The following is a 20,086-nucleotide window of genomic DNA, read 5'->3' on the forward strand; positions in this document are numbered from 1 at the left end:
GACAAATTTCTTTCACATAATAGACGTTCTCGTCAGAGTTGCCAATGACCCAAGTCGAAAAAAGCGCGCTTATATAAAATGCTTAATAATAAGAAAACGTTAATAAAGCAATATAAAACTATTTTCACTATTGAATTTAATTTTTTTGTTAATTATATTGCTTCTTAATAAAAAAAAAGTATTAATTTACTTAATGTACTTAAGTATGTAAAAATAATAATAATAATTATTATTATAATATTAATATCATTATTGTTATTATATTTTTATAAAATATATAATCTATTATTATTTATTAATTAATTATGTAATATATTATTTATTTTTGTTATTATCATTAAATTGTTATTTACTAATTGTCTATGATAAATGACGATATATATTTTTTTAAAACTTTAGCGAAATTTTTTTGTACTTTTTTATGAGGAAAAAAGTACAAAAAAAATTCGATTCATTTTTTTGAAATATATAGATGTAATACATTCATAGATACTTAATAATAATTTATTGAAAATAATGATAATAATAAATATTATATTGATGATAATAATAATAGATTATGAATATTTTATTTAAAAAATAATTATAATAATGATATAAATATAATAAAATTATTATTATTATTATTATTATTATTATTATTATTATTATTATTATATACTTAAGTATATTAAGGAAATTAGTATTTTTTTTATTAGGAAGCAATATAATTAACAAAAAAAAAAAAATTCAATAGTAAAAATATTTTTATATTGCTTTATTAAAGTTTTCTTATTATTAAGCATTTTATATAAGCGCGCTTTTTTCGACCTATAAGAGAATTGTCGTAACGCAAGCGCAGTAGCGTTTATGTAGGGTCATTGGCAACTCTGGTTTCTCGTTAAATTAAGTTTCTCAACCCTGAACAACAACGACCGGAACACGGGGAAAACGTTACTATTACGAGGTTATATATTAACTATATAAATTAAATAATAAATTACTTTTGAAAATGGAAAATCAAGTTTTAACACCAGTCACACCAACGGTTGAACAAATTAACGCTGATAAAATAACACAGGTATTTCTCATTGTTTCAAATGTTAAAAAGTTTATAACACATTATAATTACAAACAGTAATTATTTCTTCTCAACTACTTTTTAACTATAAAAATAGTTTTGGGGGAAATAATTAAAAATAAAATTAAAATAATAAAAAATATTTTTTTTACAACAGCTTGCAAATAAATATTGGGCGCCTCATACTGCAACATTTCATTTACCATTTGATCCTCAAATTGTTGATAATATTTATGTTGATGAAATATGTGTTACAAAATTTTCAATTCGACGAATAATGATGTTAGAATTTAGTCAATATTTGGAAAATTATTTATGGCCAAATTATATAACAGAAAATGCAACAAGAGCACATACAATATCAATTGTTGTGATGGTTAATGAAAAATTTCGTGAACGTGTACAAGTATGGGAGGCTTTCAAAAAACAACCAAATCAATTTTCTGGATTTTTTCAAAAAGTTCTTGAGGCATGCCTTGAAGAAAGTACATTTGATTATGATTTAAAAGAACAAACTGCACTTGTTGTTTTTCTTAATCATTGTTTTAATTCAATGGAAGTGAGTTTAGTGAGAGAAGAAATAAAACGATTAATTGCCCTCACAATGTGGACATCATTGCAGGAGGGTCGTAGAATTTTTGAATTTAAAAAACATCCCAAATGGAAGAAATATTGGGAAAAAATTTTAAAAAAAGATAATCCAAATTTAAAGGAAAAATTAGAATGGGAGAGAAAATTTTTACATAAATTGATGATTAAATTTATTAAAGTTTTAGAAGAAATTCCATTTGAAGGTAAAATTTAATAAAAATTATTAATTTAACAAAAATTATTAATTTAACAAAAATTATTAATTTAACAAAAATTATTAATTTAATAATAATAATTATGTAAAATTTATTATTATTTTATAGGAAATGTTTTACCGGATAGAGTTAGATATTGTGAGAGATTTTTAGAGCTTATGATTGATTTGGAGGCATTATTATTGACGAGACGATTTTTTAACACAGTAATGGACGATTGTCATTTAGTTGTACGATGTCAATTATCAAATTTGCTAAAACGAACCGAAGGTGGATTATTTGGTCAAGTAAGTAAAAAAAAAATTCTACATTTATTAGAAAATGGAATTTATTTCTAAAAAAGTTTATAAAAATACAAAAAAAAAAAAATTGGGAAAAAGTTTTAAGTACAAAAAAAAAAAAATTTGAAGAATATTTAATAGCCAAGATTAATTGCTATCATTTCTTCACCCCAATCGATACCTTCAACATTTTCAGTCCACATACAACAATTACACGTTTTTCCAAGAAGAAATGTCACTCTTTTTTGTCCAAATACACAAGCGTAAAGAATTAAAATTCCTTGCAATAAATTAATGAATATATCGCAATATATTAAGGCATTGTATTCTAATTGTGAAAATAATATTGATATCCACGATACACTCATTATTATAAATAATAAAACAAACATTCGAAAGCCATATTTCATTTTATGTTGTATTCGACTATATGTACTCATTTTTTTAATAGTATTTGCTGTTGTGAGTACAAAACAAAAATTTATTATTATACTAAAACCAATACACATAAAAAGAAATGAAAGTCCAAGCCATCCAATTGTTTCTTGTGGAGAATAATTAACACCACTTATTATTGGTTTATTTGTTTCTAATGTGAAATGTGAAAATATAACAATAAACGCTATTGATATTGTTGCACTCCAAACAAATGTTGAATAATAACAATATGTACGTGCATCAGTTACACGAAGATAAACATTTCTTGATCGAAATGTTTTCCATATATAATATCCAAATGCAGTGAGCCAAAAATATGCACCCAATAATGAGACATATAAAATAATATCTGTGAAATAGAATTAAATTAATTAAATCAACAAAATTGAGAAAAAGAAATTAATTAATTCACTTACCAATAATTAAAAAATTAATATGATTTCCAAATTGTTTAAATATTCGTATTGTTGATACACATTGGCTGATAATAAGACATAAACACATACTGCTAATTGAATTTCCAACAAGATTTCTTAATTGTGGTAAAACAAAATAAATTATTGCTACAATAAAATAGCTTATTATGGCAATTGCATGAAATATTGGATCAACAATGTATCTAATTAATTGATCCGTTTCCGTCCATTTACTCGTTAATTCTGGTACACATACCATTGCATATGTTGTGACAATTCCATCTCTACTTAAAATTGCTTTATCCGCACAATAATGACCAAATGGATAATCATAATGAATATTTTTTGATAATGCATCATCGTCAAAATAAAAATCTTCATCTTTCTTTACTTCATCATCATCATCATTTGATTTAATAACATAATGTCGTAACATTCCAGAAGGTAATATATACAATTTATCGGATCCAGTTTGACTATGATAAACATGCCATTGATGCTCTCCATTCTGACATCGAGGCAAACCAATTTTTAATTTATAATTACCAAGTTTTCCTGTAAAAAATTGTTTAGATGTTTATTTTCCATTTATTATTATATTATTAATAATAATATTTATTACCTTTAGGTTGTTTATTATTTCGTTCAAAGTGATTTTCACTATCAAAAATTGATTCCGTTGGTCGCCAAACTTGAGTCTCTTTTGTCTCATTAAGAGGAATGCATTTGTCATCTTTTAATAATTCATTTAATTCGCAACATTTGCCAATTAAAATTGAAAAATTTAAATTTCTCTGAGGTGTATAATCATTGTTTGTTTCAATGGCAAAACAAAAATTCACTCCAATTTCAAGGAATATAAAAAATATTATCATCAGTAAATACATGATCTTATCAAACTAGAATTACTACTTTTCTCTAGGAATATCATTTGAAATTATTTTAATTGTTTGTGAATTTGAATCACATTTCTATTTTTTTTAATTTTTTTGGTCTTTTTCATATAAAAAATATCAATATAACACTTGTTTTAAATTGTATATCATTATTTCTATTTATTTTATAAATATATTTTAATCTCAAATTTAGTTAGAGCGAATTGAATGATAGTTAAAAAAAAAAAATTAAAGACATTCAACAAATATGACGTACGCTTTTTAATATTCAAGTCACAATGTGTATTGTGACCAATAATCATGCATCCCACTAGTACTATACCTAATCTCTGACTCAACTATACACAATTACTGACGCCAAGCCAAACGCTTTCACATTGTCGTGCTATATCGTGTTTCATCGTTTAAAATCGTCAATTTTTGTAGAACGCGCGGTACACTTTTGAAAAGAAATTTTCATTTTTATATTGAATAAAATCATTTTTATTTTTATATAAATTCAACTGTTTTGAATATTGTGGATAAATTATTTTTTTTTTTCTAGCTTCTGGAAATGCTGAAATTTTATGCAAGATTTGAAATTAATGAAGAAACTGGAGAGCCATTAACGGATCATGATATGACACAATTACATTACACAAAAATTACATCCCTTCAGGTAAATAAATTTTTAAAAAAATTAATTTTTGCCCTATTTTTAATAAATTTTTCTAATTAAATTAATTTCTTTTTTTTTTTTTTTTAGAAAGTTGTATTTGCAAAATTTGAAGATTTACGAAATTTCTCATTGGCTAATGTTGCTAGTGTTGATACAAGGGATGCTCTGTACAAACATTTTGGTTTTCTAAGGTATGTTTCTAATTTTTTTTTTCTAATTTTCCAAAAGAAATTAATAAAAATTATTTTTTTTTGTTTTCAGTGAAGAAAAATTAAGATTAATAGCCAGTTACTTGTATTTAGTACCACCTGAGGATCGTAAAAATAATGAAAATTGGTTTCGTCTTGATCTAGACTTCCTGAGAGAATTATTGGTAAATATTTTTCATTAACATCAATAAAAAAAAGAAGTAATTATTTTTAAAGTAATTATTATTAAAGTAATTATTATAAGTAATTATTATTATTATTATTATTATTATTATTATTTTCTAGATATCAAGACACGAGCGTAGAGCATCACAATTGGAAGAATTAAACGAAATGCCTTTATATCCAACTGAAGAAGTTATTTGGAATGAGAGTATTGTTCCAACAGAATATTTTTCTGGCGAAGGATGTCTTGCATTACCAAAATTAAATTTACAATTTCTCACATTGCACGATTATCTATTGAGAAATTTTAATTTATTTCGCCTTGAATCAACTTGTAAGTACAGTGAAAGAAAATAAATATCAAATTTTATAAAAGTATTTTGGAAAATATTGTAAAAAGCGAAATTTCCATATAATACTTACTTTCAATTAATCAAATACGTTCTATCAAATTTTATTATAACTATTGTAAATTTTATAAAAGTTTACTAAAGATTAATATTTCTTATATGAAAATTTCGCTGTTTAAAATATTTTCCACTTGAAAATACTTTTATAAAATTTAATATTTATTTTCTTTCCATATACAATTTTTCATAACTTTTTTTTACAAATATATTTGTTCTATAAATTCTATTCCATGAAAATTCAAATGCAAAAATGATTGTATAAATTTTCTGGAATAATTATTAATTATTTATTATTATAGATGAAATCCGACAAGATATCGAGGATGCAGTTAGTAGATTAAGTCCATGGTAAATATATTCCTAAATATTAAATATTTGTGATTATTTTTTTTTCTACTGGAAATAATTTTTTTTTAGGCAAGCTGAAGACGGTGGAGTTTATTTTGGTGGATGGGCAAGAATGGCACAACCAATAACAGAATTTGCTGTTGTTGAAGTTGCAAAACCAAATATTGGAGAAAAAAGACCATCTCGTGTGCGAGCAGATATTACAATTAATTTAAGTGTCAGAAAAGAAATCAAATCAGAATGGGAGAATCTTAGAAAACATGATGTGTGTTTTCTCATAACGGTCAAACCAAAAAATCCAATTGGTATAAATTTTAAAAAAATTTCATTTTAATGAAAAAAAAAAAAAAAATGAACAGTAATAAATGGAAAATTAATTTCAGGTACTAAATATAGTCATAAATTGGCGTTTATACCACAAGTTGGTTTAACAACAGTACGTGGTTGTGAAGTTGAAGGTATGTTGGATTCAAATGGTCGTGTTATAGAAGATGGTCCAGAGCCAAGACCTATTTTACCAGGTGATACGCGTATCTATAGAGTTTGGTTGGATTCAAATCAATATCGAATCGATATGGATAATGCAAGTCATGGAAGCGAAGATGTTTATGAAAGTTTTAATATTATTATGAGAAGAAAACCAAAAGAAAATAATTTTAAAGCAGTATTGGAAACAATTCGTGAATTAATGAATACGGAATGTGTTGTTCCTGATTGGCTTCATAATATTATTTTAGGATATGGTGATCCAGCAGCTGCACATTATTCACGGTACTATATTATTATATAAATTTTTTTTTTTTTAAATAAATTATTTTACTTTTTATTTTTTTAATACAGAATGACAAATGAAATAGCAGATATGGATTTTAATGACACGTTCTTGGATATAAATCATCTTCGTTCGAGTTTTCCTGGATATGATATAAAATTATCGAGTGATGATTTAAAAAAATTAATAGGCCCATTTCGATTGACTTTTCAAGATGTTTTGGATAAACAAAATGGAAGGGAGGAGAAAAAGGAAATAATTGTACGACCTCATATTCCACCGAGTCGAGGTCCTTACAAAGCTAACGAACCAAGAAAGTAAGAATCAAAATTACTCATTTAAGAAAAAATAAGAAAAAATTGTTTAAAAATTTTTTTTTTCACAGAAATCAAATTCCATTTACTCCGACTCAAGTGGAAGCAATTCGTGCTGGAATGCAACCAGGATTAACTCTTGTTGTCGGTCCACCTGGTACAGGTAAAACGGATGTGGCAGTACAAATTATATCAAATCTTTATCATAATTTTCCAAATCAAAGAACTTTAATTGTAACGCACTCGAATCAAGCTTTAAATCAACTTTTTGAAAAAATTATGGCCCTCGATATTGATGAGAGACATCTTTTGCGTCTTGGTCACGGTGAAGAGGCTTTAGAAACTGAAAAAGATTTTAGTCGATACGGCCGAGTTAATTATGTATTGGCAAAAAGAATGAATCTTCTCGAGGAAGTTCAGAGATTAAAGGTAAATAAAAATTTGGAATTTAATTTTTATTCAATTATTATATAATAATAAAATTCTTGGTCTGTCGTTCTGTTCTAACTTGAAGTTGGCCTTTTCTGATTTCACGTGTTTTTTTGAATAGTAATCTTATGACGTGTCAAATTTTGACAATTTTTTTTCTCATTATTGCCAAAGTTGTATTAATTGTGTTTCCAAATTTCGGAATAAGTTTCTTTAAAATTCCAAATTTGAAAATTCAATTCACAAAGCTGAAGTACACAACGTTTACCAATGAAATTTTTTTTAAAGTTGTATATTGATTCAAAAATTGTATACAAATACAAAAAATTTATGATGAGAAAAAAGATGCGCCAGGAAATTTCGTACAAGATAGTAATTTGAAAAAAAATAATTTTTAAGATACCAGAGGCCAACGAATACCTATTAAATATTAATTATAAAAACACAGGCCTCGAATCAATTTAAAGACACAAAAAGTCGTTTTAGTCGATTTATATTCAAAAAAAAGTGGATAAAATACAAAAAAAATAAAAAATTGACAAAAATATTTTACAGATTTTTAAATAAAAATTTTTTTTTCAATAATAATTCTTTTCGATGGGTTAAAGTTGAAATTTTTAGAAATAATTAAATTTCAAAAGATATTGTTAATTTTCAAACAATTATTAAATTTTACAGAACTAAAAATAATTTATCAAACAATTTTTGGAAAACATTTTTTAAATTTAATTGAATTTTCAAAGAATATTATTAAAATAGTTAAAAATAATTGAATTTCCTTAGAGTTATAATTGAAATTATTGAATTTCAAAAAAAAAAAATTTTCGATGGAAAATTTTAGAAATAATTAAATTCAATTAATTTTGAATTCAAATTTTTGAGAATAATAAAATTTTATTTGATTTTAAATTGAAAATTTTTGGGAAATAATTGAATTTTAATTGAAATTTTGGATAATAATTTAATTTAAGTTCATTTTTCATTAAAAATTTGGATAATTAATTTTGAATAGAAATTTTAGAAAATAATTGAATTTTATTTCATTTTAAATTGAAAACTTGGTAAATAATTAAATTTTAAATTGAAAATTTTTGATAATTTTATTGGATTTTTAATTGATTTTGAATTAAAATTTCAGGCAATAATTGAATTTTAGTTTATTTTGAATTGAAATTTTTAAAAAATAATTGAATTTTATTGTGATATTTTTTTTTTAAATTATAAACAATTGTTAAATTTTATAAAAATTTTAATTGAAAAAATAATTTTAATATAATTGAATTTGTGATGTATTTCATTAAAATTATTAAAAATAATTCATTTAGTGAAGAATCATTTTAGTTCAAAATTTGTTAATTAATTGAATTGATGAAGATCTACATTTTATACTAGAAAAATGTATTTTATTTACATTTTTTTTTTCAAATGTAAAAAAAAAAAATGTCGCATTTTATTAAAAGAAGTCGATAAAAGTCGTATTTTTGAAAAAAGTCGTATAATCCGAGGCCTGTAAACATATAATTTTCATTATTATCATTTAATATGTAATAATATTCTAATAAATTAAATTATTATTGATAATATTAATCTCAATTAATAATAATATTAATTTCTTTATAACAAACAAATAATTAATTTGGCGCGCGTTTAATTTTGCTAGTTATTAAATAAAATAATAATTTTTTTTTTTTACAGGAGTCTTTGAAGGTAAAAGGTGATGTTGCCTACACATGTGAAACAGCAGGTCATTTTTTTATGTATCAAGTATTGACACGATGGGAAAGATTTGAAACAAGAATAAAACAACGAGGTGGTAATACAAGTAGTCATTCTATTCAATTTGTCAATCAGGAATTTCCTTTTCATAAATTTTTTGACAATGCACCACAACCATTATTTAAATGTCAGTCTTTTGATGAAGATTATGAAATTGCACAAAGTTGTTTTAGGTAATTTAAAATTTTTTTTAATAATTTTTAATAATTATTTGTAATAATTTTTAATAATTATTTTTAAATAATAATAAATAAATAATTTTTAGATATATTGAGCGAATTTTCACTCAACTTGATGAATTCCGTGCATTTGAACTTTTACGCTCAGGACTTGATCGTTCGAAATATTTATTGGTGAAAGAAGCTAAAATAATTGCAATGACTTGTACACATGCGGCGTTAAAAAGAAGAGAACTCGTTGATATGGGATTTACGTATGATAATATTCTTATGGAAGAATCGGCACAAATATTGGAAATTGAAACATTTATTCCTTTACTTTTACAAAATCCCCAGGATGGATATAATCGATTGAAACGATGGATTATGATTGGTGATCATCATCAATTACCGCCTGTAATAAAAAATATGGCATTTCAAAAATATTCAAATATGGAACAATCATTATTTGCTCGATTTGTTAGATTGGGAGTACCAACTGTTGATCTTGATGGTCAGGGTCGTGCGAGATCAAGTATATGTAATCTTTATAATTGGCGATATAAAAAACTTGGTAATTTAACGCACGTGGAAAATAGTTCTGAATATTTAGTGGCAAATTCTGGTTTTCTTTATGATTTTCAATTAATTAATGTTGAGGATTTCAATGGAGTGGGAGAAAGTGAGCCGAGTGCATATTTTTATCAAAATCTCGCCGAAGCCGAATATTGTGTTGCAGTTTTTATGTATATGCGTCTTTTAGGCTATCCTGCTGATAAAATTAGTATATTAACCACTTACAATGGACAAAAACATTTGATACGCGATGTCATCAATATAAGGTATTTATTTATTAATTTAATGACTTTTTGGCAATAAAAGTAATTGTTATTAATTTTTTTTTTTTAGATGCGCAAATAATCCTTTGATTGGTCGACCGAATAAAGTAACGACTGTTGACAAATATCAGGGTCAACAAAATGATTATATTATTTTGTCTTTAGTGAAAACACGAGCAGTTGGTCATTTACGTGATGCAAGACGTCTTGTTGTTGCAATGTCTCGTGCACGATTGGGACTCTATGTCTTTGCTCGTGCTTCGTTATTTAAAAATTGTTTTGAATTGACGCCAGCATTTAATCAACTAATGCTTCGTCCAATGAAATTAGTACTTTTGCCTCATGAGACATATCCTTCTACAAGATTAAATACTGATTCTCCATCTGTTCCTTCATTGGAAATTGAGGATATGCCACATATGGCTAAATTTGTTTATAATTATTATATGGAAAAAGTGAGCACAATGAAGGTAAATTGTTTTTATTATTGTGAATTTTGATATTGAAAAATTAGGAAAAAAAGTAAATTTGTAAATTATTTTTGGTGATAATTAATTGATTTTGCTCTTTAGGGTGTACACAAGGGTATAATGGAAGGTGTTGAAGATGAATTTCTTGAAAAAGCAACAAAAAGATATCATGAAGACGGACCACAACTTGAAAGAGAATCATCTGATGACGAAGATGAAGGTGACGATAAAGAAGCTGAAGTAATTACTACGTAATGGCTAAATTTTTAAAATAAAGGTATGTTACTTTTTACTATAAACTATTTTATTTGATTATAAGAGAATCGATTTTAAAGCCTGCAAAAAAAGTACAATAATCAATTTACTCAAAAAAATTCATATTTATTAAATCGCAAAATGGTTAATAAATCCTTTTATGTATTACAATAAAAGCAATGATTAGAGAACATTCGCTAAAGTAATTATTTCTATTCAAGGGATTATAGAACAAAATCTAATCATTTTCTTGTCACATTGAAAAATATAGAAATATTTCTTTTTTTTTCATTGATTACAAAATTTTGTTCGATAATAATTTGAAAAGAAATTTGAAAACTAGTTGGGAGTAATAAATATAAAACCACACAACGGTTTTAGGCAATCTCATTTTATAATTAATACAATTATTAATAAAAAGCATAAATTGTTTTTTTTTTTTTTGCTGACAATTTTATTATGAAACAAAAATTATGGAACGTGTAAATTGTACACAATTTGAATAATATAACAATTTTATGTTTCGTCTTATTTCATCGTTTTTTTTGCAATTCTTTTTTATTTTACAATCATCAGGCACAAGGTTTTTTTTTCCTCACAGTATAACTAATTTTCACTCATCTAATTTTATTAATACTATATTCCTGCGTTATTTTTTTTTTTTTAAATTTTAATTAAAGAATTATGCGTACACGTGGACATTCAACAAATATTTAAATTATAGCAAAGAATATAAATGCCACGTGTACACACATTTTAGAGTGTCCGACAAAAAAATTTGTTTTCCCTCGGTTACTTTTATTGAAAATTTTCTTTTCTTCGGGCAAAAAAATGTTTGTATATTTTTTTTTTAATTTTTATAAATATTATTAACGTATTATTATAATCTTTAACAAAAATTTTTAAATTGATAGATTTTTAGAAAATTTGGTATTTAATTCATTTCTTTATAATAAATTAAAGAAAATTGTGGAATGAAAATATTAAAAAAAAAAATTTTCGGACACCCAACATACACACGCACACACATTATGCATAAAAGGTGTACGTTAAGGCACATTGAAAATAACGACTATATAATAAAATGAAGATAAAACAAAATGCATTGAAATACTTTTGTCTATAGTTGGAAACAAAATTTGTTGCATAATTTTCTATAATAATAAAGCTCAGCTTAATATTTGTATAAATTTTCATATAATTTTAATTCACTAATTTTCACATTGTCTTTTACACTTAACACGAATGATTTAATTGAAATTATTGGAGAATTTTTCGCATAAATTTATATAAATAATGGAATTTAATGAAATGAAGTTCTATTAAAAAGCTAAAAGAAATAATTTTTTTTTCTCAACTTTCAGAGAATATGTTTTAATTTGAAAAATCGTGCAATGTTTTTTTTTGTGAGGAAATAAATACGATAATTTTAGATATGAAATTTAGAAATTTTCAATTAATTGGAGTGTTTCAATGCATATAAAGTCTATTCCTCCACCAACCCTTTTTTTTCTAATAATTATTATCTTATTGACAAAAAAATGTTTTTGTTTTATTATTATTTTCTTTAATCGAGTATAGAAGAAAATTTTTAAAAACTGCCACAATCACGTAAAATGCGTCCTGAAACTGGTTGAGGTGGTCGAAAGTTGTTAACTACCTGAAATAATTTTAGTTTTAAACACTATAGAAAAAAAAAAGTTTTGTAAAAAATAATAAATTTATTACCACTCCATGATTATCATGACATGGACATTCTGCACCACGTGGAAAATTTCTTAAACCTCGAAAAATGACCAACTGTTCGTGAGAAACTTCAATGTATTTTTTAAAAAGAATCCAAGTTACACTTTCGCTACAAGGTGGTGTTGTTAATGAACCCAAATATGTCCAATATCCATTATTATCTGAGAAAAAAATAATTTTTATTTTACAATACGATACAAGAAATTATTTTTTTAAAAAAATTCAAATTTTATCTTTGGAATATTATGCAAATAAAAAGTAATTTGCAGTGCTGTTGTGTGGGTATAAATATATATACAAAAAAAAATACCATCGCGTGATAAAAGTGCAGTATCACGGTTCATGTGCGAACCAATAAAAATCCCCAGTTTTTTTTTTTTTTTTTTTACCAACCTTTAGAGTCCGATTTGTTATAATCGGGACGAATAATTCGATCAGCCCAACGCATACACGGATTTGTGCATCTTTGTATACCGGCACGTCCACCCCGAACTAATTATTATTAATTGTTATTAATTTTTTTTTAAGAATCTAATTAATTAAAAAATAAAAAAAATATAAACCCTTTATATTATTGATTTTCAATTATGAGAGATAGTTACAATGCGAGAGCTTTCTTTAATTAAATAAATATACAACTTACCAGGAAGAAGTTTGTTTGGATCGATTGGATCAGTGATTTCGACACTTTCGTCTTTATGAATTACATTTGAAAGTAGATGCACTATTTTATTCATCTCCTCATGTTCTTCTCCAACCTTTAGTAAACAAATAAATGCAACTATAAATTATAATAATAATTAACTATGTCGAACAACTTTAATTTATCGAATTATTTTCTGAAAAAAAAGAAACCCGAATAATATAGAGCCAAAATGGATGAAATAAATTTATTTATATTTTTATGAAATATTTATTTGTATCAAATAATTTAATAATCAAATAATTATTATTTGAAATTGTATTTATTTCAAATACAGTTATTTGGTTTCAAAAATTATTTGGTAAATATTTATTTATTTGAATCAAATAAATTTTTTTTCAGTGTATTTAGCGCTTAGCAAAGCCATTTTCGTAAATTATCAATTTGTTATAAATAATAATTTTAAAAAAAATATATTTTTGCATTTATATATATATACTATATGTGAATGTGTTATCTTATTGTTAGCTATCTTTTGCCTTTGAAAGGAAGGTCATAATATTCATACATAACTGTTTTAGACAATTGTATTAACGCGCAATATCCATCACCTGATGATTGGTAAGACAACTGTTTGGGATTCAAGCTTCGAGATTATATAAGTTTGGTAAGTAACGACCATTGTGCATCCATATAAAAATAAGCTGAGCGCAGCACTTTGTAAATAAGCTTTACGTATAGCTTTCAAAACATTTTTTATTCGAATTTTTCTCAACAATATTTCCGGAATAAAATTGTAATTTAAAAAAAAAGAAAAAAAATCTCACCTTGAGAAATACTCCTAAAACAGCAAGACCATCAGATGCGTTTGCCGCTTCCATAAAACTATTGTATTTGCTTACGTTCCAATGCACCAAATGAAGCTAAAAAATATAACAAATAATTATTGAGTGATTCAATTTTTATTATTTTTATTAAAATTGTAAAAAAAAATAAAGAAAAATACTACCTCGCCAGCAAATGCTTGTCCATCGACTGTATGTTCCGATCCTCTTGAATCGCTGCAACCCCAATGGCAATGATACTGTTCAAGTTTATATACATCGTTCTTCAAAGGACCGCCAGTGAGGACTAAAAAAATATTAATTCAATTTTTTTTAATAATTTTTTTCTATCATTTTTTTGATTCAATTCTTTTTTAATAATTTTTTTCTATCATTTTTTTGATTCAATTCTTTTTTAATAATTTTTTTCAATCATTTTTTTTTATTCAATTCTTTTTTAATAATTTTTTTTGATTCAATTCTTTTTCAATAATTTTTTTCAGATTCAATTCTTTTAAATAATTTTTTTTTCAATTCTTTTTCAATAATTTTTTTCAGATTCAATTCTTTTTCAATAATTTTTTTCAGATTCATTTCTTTTTCAATAATTTTTTATAATACACAGTACGATCAAAAAAAAAAAAAAACCTTAATTTGAATCATTCTTTTTTTTCATAAAAATCCATACAACAAATATTTGACGAGATTTTTATTTTGATTTAAAATTTTTTTTTCAACACACCTTGTAAGGAAAAAAAAATTTCTTGCACAATTTAGTCGTTAAAAATAAATGTAATATATTTGTTTACTTTACATATAAGGATAGGTATACTAATAAATGAAATGAAGTATAACTATGAGCCGGATATACATGATTGAACGTTATAAGAACATTATTACGTAATACAAGAAATTGTTTTTAAAAAAAAATTATTTAAAAAAAAAAATTATTTTTTTAATTTCAAAAATTCTTAATTGAAAAAATTAGTAAAATTTTTATAAATAAAACAAAAGAAAAATAAATTGTCATCTGATTTTTATCAATTTATAGCAAATCAATATTATTATTACTTCCTGAATTCAATATAATAATGTTTTAATGTCTTGTCGTTTATTTATTCTTTTTAATGCCTGTCATATTATATATATATATATATATAATCACATGCTCTTAATATCCTATAGGGGTCCCACGTGAATATACATACATCCTATTAAAGCTAAAGCAATTTTATTTATTACGTACGACTATTTTAATAATGAAGTAGCTTTTTATAATGTTGATATCAAGCACGTGTGTATTCAAGTATCTAACAACAAAACATAGATTTTTAATTTAGAATTTCATTTTAAAAATTTTATATTATATAGAAAAATATTATATTATTATATAGAAAAATATTCTTTAATTTTTGGCAAATAAAAAAAAATTATATTCCGCAAAAAATTATTTGCAAAGCAATATTTATTTTTTTTTTTTAAGAAATAGATTAGTTTTTTTTTTTTAAATGAGAAATTTGAACTTTTTGATCTTATTTAGTGCATCGAAAAGAATAAAATAAAGAACATATACACACACATCATTCATTGCTGGCATCACGTGCTTTCTATGACGCATTATGTCACGAGATGTTTTATGTATATATATTTTTTTTTTCACGACTAATATCAACATGTGCAAATTAATAAAAAATTAAATTCAAAATAATAAACATAATTTCTTTCTATTATTTATTATTATCACTATAAAATTCATTAATTATAAAATTGGAAATAAGTGAATTCATTCTAATTAAACATTTATTTTTAATTAGCAAATTGATTTGCGAACAATAGAATTAAAAATAATTATTTTTTTGGTAAATATTGAAAAAAAAAAACAGTTAAAAATGAATAATTAAAGAAAATTAAAAATATTCCAGACTTAATCTTTGGAATATCATCAAGGTGCAGAGTTTTGATTGACAGATAAGAGAAATTTATCAAAAAGTCAACAAACCTATTTTAACTTGTAAACATGACTGTACATAGATAGAAAAAAGATGACTCAATTTTTGCAAAATAAGTACGATATTTTTTTTTCCATTTTCGAAATGCAGTGTGTAAGATTTAGAGGAAACTTAATTTTATATATTTTTTTTTTTCTATATAAAATATGCAAGCGATATGTCTAATTTACAATTTAATGTCTGAGTTGTTCATTTGATCGCAAATGTAAATTATTTCCGTCAATGTAAAATGTAAAGTCGAGAATAAAAAAATTTCAGAATCATTGTTTTTGGTTTCAGTTTCTTTTTGTCAAAAAAATTTACTATAAATTTTATATTACTAATTATTATAATTAATATAATAATAGTAATACAATAATTATATATTAATTAATTAATTATAATATAGTAGTAATTTATAATTTACTATAAACAATAAAAACCAATAATAAAATTTTTTTTTGTCAAAAAAAAAAAAAAAAAATTCGTAGTCCTTTTAAAATAATACAAAATTAATATAATAAAATACACTGAAAAAAAAATTTGATTCAAATACTCGATTACTTGATTATTATCAAATAAATATTTACTTGTATCAAATAAATATTTATTTGTATCAAATAATTATTATTTGAGATTATATTTATTTTAAATATAGAAATTATTGGTTCAAATACAATTTATTTAATTCGAATAAAAATTATTTCGTTCAAATAAAAATTATTTCGTTCAAATAAATATTTATTTGATAATACTCAAGTAATTGAGTATTTGAATCAAATAAAAATTTTATTTTTTTTCAGTTTAATAAATATTAAATTATCTTACGAGAGCCTTCTCCATCACAATCGACTTTCCAACAGTATCCTGGATTACCTAAAACCTTGGAAGATGTGGATTCATATTTCCATGTTAAAGGTTTGTCAATAAGAGCCTGATGATCACATGCAACAAGATTTGTTACAATATTTACAGGACTCTGTCTTGATCCTGCTGCCATGGGAAATTTTTCCCCCCAAGTGCTGGGTCCTGAAAAAAAAACAGTTTTAGTTTTTCTTTTTTTTTTTTTAATAGGAAATGAAAAAATAAAATTTGGTTTTGTAATTAAAAATAATTTTAAACCGAATTTTTTTTTTTTGTAATTTAAGATCCATTTTCTCGTGAAGCGAGAATATTTCTCCGAGAGACATCAATGCTAATATCACTTCTATTCGTTGATTACGGAATATAAAAAAAAATATTTTACATTCAAACTTTGTTTTCCCATACTATTGATTATAAATGAATAATTTAATACGTATTCGACCTTTGCAAAAAAATAAATCAAGAACATTAACATCAAGTTCGAATTTTTTCACGTACACTCTCAATATTTTTTTTTTTTTATTCTTCTCTGAATTATATAGAACAATAATAATAATAATTCAAAAAATTGAAGTCATTAAAGTAATTTAAAAAAATTATGTTTTAAAATTACACTTATGTTTTATGTAATAATTTGACTTAATTGGCGAAATAAAAAAAAAAGGAGAATAACAAAAGTATTTTAAATTGTTTAATGATAAATAATTTACACCTATAAATATATTTCCCTCTAACTAGATAATAATTTAACTATATATATTTTTATGTTTAGTCTTTTTCCAATGAGAATTAATGTATTAGTAAATAATAATAATTCATATAGGGCAGACAATAAAAATACAGTCTTTACTTATATAGTATAGTATACCAATTATTATTTTCATCGATCACTTGCGGTCGATGATTCTGTCTAGAATATATTTTTCTTGGTCAATTTTTATTTTTGTTGCCATAACATAAATAATTTTAATGGCAAACAAAAATATTCAAAAAAAATTTATTTTTAATTCAATTTTTACTTTTTTTTTTTTTATTTATTACCAATTATTGCTTTTTTTCAAAATTTTCAGTTTCATATTTTCCAAATCGAAAACAAAGAAACGATATTTTTTTTAAAAAAAAATTAAATTCATATTTAAAACTAAAATATCAGAAAAATCATTACTTTCTATTTATTCTCACATAAATTGAAAATATCTAAGTCAAAAAAAAAAAAAAAAAAATCAAAACTTTCACCAATAAAACATTTTCTTAATGAGAAAACAAAATCATCATATTTTGTAAAAACTCATTCATTAACGCTTCTAATTTAAGGCCATATATGTATAAAAATATATAAAGTGTCTTAATAATAATAATAATAATTAATAATAATCTTACAAAAAAAGTATTTATATTCTGTTTTATTAAAAAAAAAAAAACGAAATATTTTGTCATCAGTTCTGTATTAAGCAAGATACAAAAATAATTTTGAAAAAAAACAATAAAAACCAATAATAAATGACTTGAGAAATATATAAAATTGCAATACACTTTTTTTTCAAATAAATAACTGGTATCCCTGAAAAAGAGCCATGACACAGTTTTTACAAGAGTAGATGTTTAAGGTCCCCCCAAAGGAAAGAAATTTTTAAAAATTTATACTATAATTGAATAATATGGAAAAATTAAAAAAAAAAAAACAAAGAAAAAAACAACTATTTTTACGAGAACAAGTTATTTCCCAACGATAATAAAATATTTTTGTTAAATTTAATTTGAATACATAAAATACTGATTAGTATCATTCCACAAAAAAATTACTTGACACGATTTCAATCAGTAATTTTCATAACATCACTGATTAAAATCAGTTTCACTGATTTAATTTTATTAGTACTCTTATCTAAACTAAAAAAGGACACTAAAAAAAAATTTTATTTGATTAAAATAATCAGTTATTTGATTAGAAAATAAATATTTACTTGAACCAAATAATTTTTTTATTTGGAATTATTTTTTTCAAATACAAAAATTATTTGATTTTAAAAATTATTTAGTTCAAGTAAATATTTATTTGATAATTTGAAATAATACTGTAGAAATAAGTTTCGAACTTGTTTATTTAAGTCCAAAAATTAACCGTCTTTTTTTTATTTCTACTTTAAGAGATTTAATTACTAATTTTTATAAAAAAAAAATAATTGATTTTGATTCAAATAATCCTTTACTTGACTATTATCAAAATAAATTGGTAAAACTTACATTGAAAGATTGCAGCAAGTCTTCACTTTTTTATTATTTATCTTCTTATTAAAACTCGATTAATTGTCTTTTTTTGAAAACTATTCTCTTTACTAATAATAAGTAATGAAATATCAATACTAATTAAGAGAAATAAATAAATACCATTATGGATGGAATAATCCCACTCGGTGACAGACATAATGCCAGATGAGGTTGCAGTGAAAGAGTTGTAATTTAAAAATTAAGGTCCGAAAAGTTCAAATCCGAGTAAATATTCCCAATCGTTTTGCTTACTTTCTTTAACTTTCTAATGAAGATACTTGACAGCGTAAAAATATTCAAATATATATGATAAATATTAATATTGTTTGGTTTATTTTTCACAAAAATTACTCTTCTTTAATTATTTGAATTATATCTTTTATATATGTAAACAATTCACTCGCAGATGATCACCAATGAATAATATTCAATAAAAATATTTCTGTTAAATGCAATATTGTGTATGTATTTTTTTTTGTATATTGATATAAAATAATGTAGAAAAAGAAAGTTTATTATTAAAATTTGTAGGAATTTTTTTTAAAACTGAAGTTGTATTGTTTGAAACGATTGTAATACACTAATACAACAAAAACAATGATACGTGTGTGACGGCGGACTGGCGACTGTTAGCAACTGGCCTCAACTGGAACTGGATAAAACTTGTAACCGGCTTGAACGCGTGCGCGGTACTACACATACTATAAAATTATGATGATAAGCATAGTATGTGCACCAGGAATAGAATTTTTCCTTGTTCAAATAATCTTACTAGCGACTGACAGGAAAAAATCAATTTTATCTTTCTATTTATTTTTCTTTTATTAGAAAAAATTATTTTTTAATTTTAAATAGCTAAAAAAAAATTGTTTATGCAAAAAAAAAATAATTTAAATTCATTTTTTGTATTATTTATTAAAAAATTAGTTGCAAAAAAAAAATCCTTAATTTGCCTCTGCGCAGGAATTTTGTCCACATCCTGTCATTTAGATCTGCGCAGTAACTGATATTTTTTGAATTTTTTTTTAAAAAAAAGGTGAAATAAAAGCGAAA

At 23.6% G+C, this 20,086-nt stretch overlaps 3 protein-coding genes across 6 annotated transcripts; 1 reads left to right on the forward strand and 2 right to left on the reverse strand.

Annotated features, from left to right (window-relative positions):
• The first annotated feature begins 901 nt into the window (after window positions 1-901).
• LOC127280164 (RNA helicase aquarius) lies at window positions 902-13,910 on the forward strand. The gene is made up of 17 exons (XM_051303028.1): window positions 902-1,060; window positions 1,218-1,854; window positions 1,975-2,153; window positions 4,442-4,555; window positions 4,643-4,746; window positions 4,817-4,928; window positions 5,050-5,263; window positions 5,639-5,687; window positions 5,757-5,992; window positions 6,071-6,458; window positions 6,528-6,776; window positions 6,845-7,202; window positions 8,898-9,151; window positions 9,244-9,978; window positions 10,046-10,445; window positions 10,548-10,722; window positions 13,671-13,910. The coding sequence occupies exons 1-16, from the start codon at window positions 992-994 to the stop codon at window positions 10,698-10,700; spliced, it is 4,251 nt and encodes a 1,416-aa protein (XP_051158985.1). The 5' UTR covers window positions 902-991; the 3' UTR covers window positions 10,701-10,722; window positions 13,671-13,910.
• Window positions 2,177-4,261, reverse strand: LOC127280165 (probable G-protein coupled receptor Mth-like 5). 2 transcript variants are annotated; one of them, XM_051303029.1, is made up of 3 exons: window positions 3,624-4,261; window positions 3,002-3,556; window positions 2,177-2,934 (listed from the first exon to the last, which is right to left on the reverse strand). In XM_051303029.1, exons 1-3 carry the CDS (start codon window positions 3,886-3,888, stop codon window positions 2,282-2,284), a joined length of 1,473 nt encoding a protein of 490 aa, XP_051158986.1. In that variant the 5' UTR covers window positions 3,889-4,261; the 3' UTR covers window positions 2,177-2,281. The 2 variants fall into 2 exon arrangements, with proteins under 2 accessions (XP_051158986.1, XP_051158987.1); XM_051303030.1 differs by lacking the exon at window positions 2,177-2,934 and having other exon boundaries at window positions 3,035-3,148; window positions 3,258-3,556.
• LOC127280167 (carbonic anhydrase 13) lies at window positions 12,044-19,718 on the reverse strand. Of its 3 annotated transcripts, none has more exons than XM_051303031.1 (8): window positions 19,154-19,718; window positions 16,730-16,930; window positions 14,099-14,220; window positions 13,917-14,012; window positions 13,090-13,204; window positions 12,840-12,938; window positions 12,429-12,607; window positions 12,044-12,360 (listed from the first exon to the last, which is right to left on the reverse strand). In XM_051303031.1, exons 1-8 carry the CDS (start codon window positions 19,188-19,190, stop codon window positions 12,292-12,294), a joined length of 918 nt encoding a protein of 305 aa, XP_051158988.1. In that variant the 5' UTR covers window positions 19,191-19,718; the 3' UTR covers window positions 12,044-12,291. The 3 variants fall into 3 exon arrangements, with proteins under 3 accessions (XP_051158988.1, XP_051158989.1, XP_051158990.1); XM_051303032.1 differs by lacking the exon at window positions 19,154-19,718 and adding an exon at window positions 19,010-19,093; XM_051303033.1 differs by lacking the exon at window positions 12,840-12,938 and having other exon boundaries at window positions 19,154-19,713.
• Window positions 19,719-20,086: the final 368 nt, after the last annotated feature.

This window comes from Leptopilina boulardi, unplaced genomic scaffold, assembly GCF_019393585.1.
Source record: "Leptopilina boulardi isolate dan_hultmark-lab unplaced genomic scaffold, ZJU_Lbou_2.1 LbouV2_229, whole genome shotgun sequence".
NCBI classification, from domain to species: Eukaryota; Metazoa; Arthropoda; class Insecta; order Hymenoptera; family Figitidae; genus Leptopilina; species Leptopilina boulardi.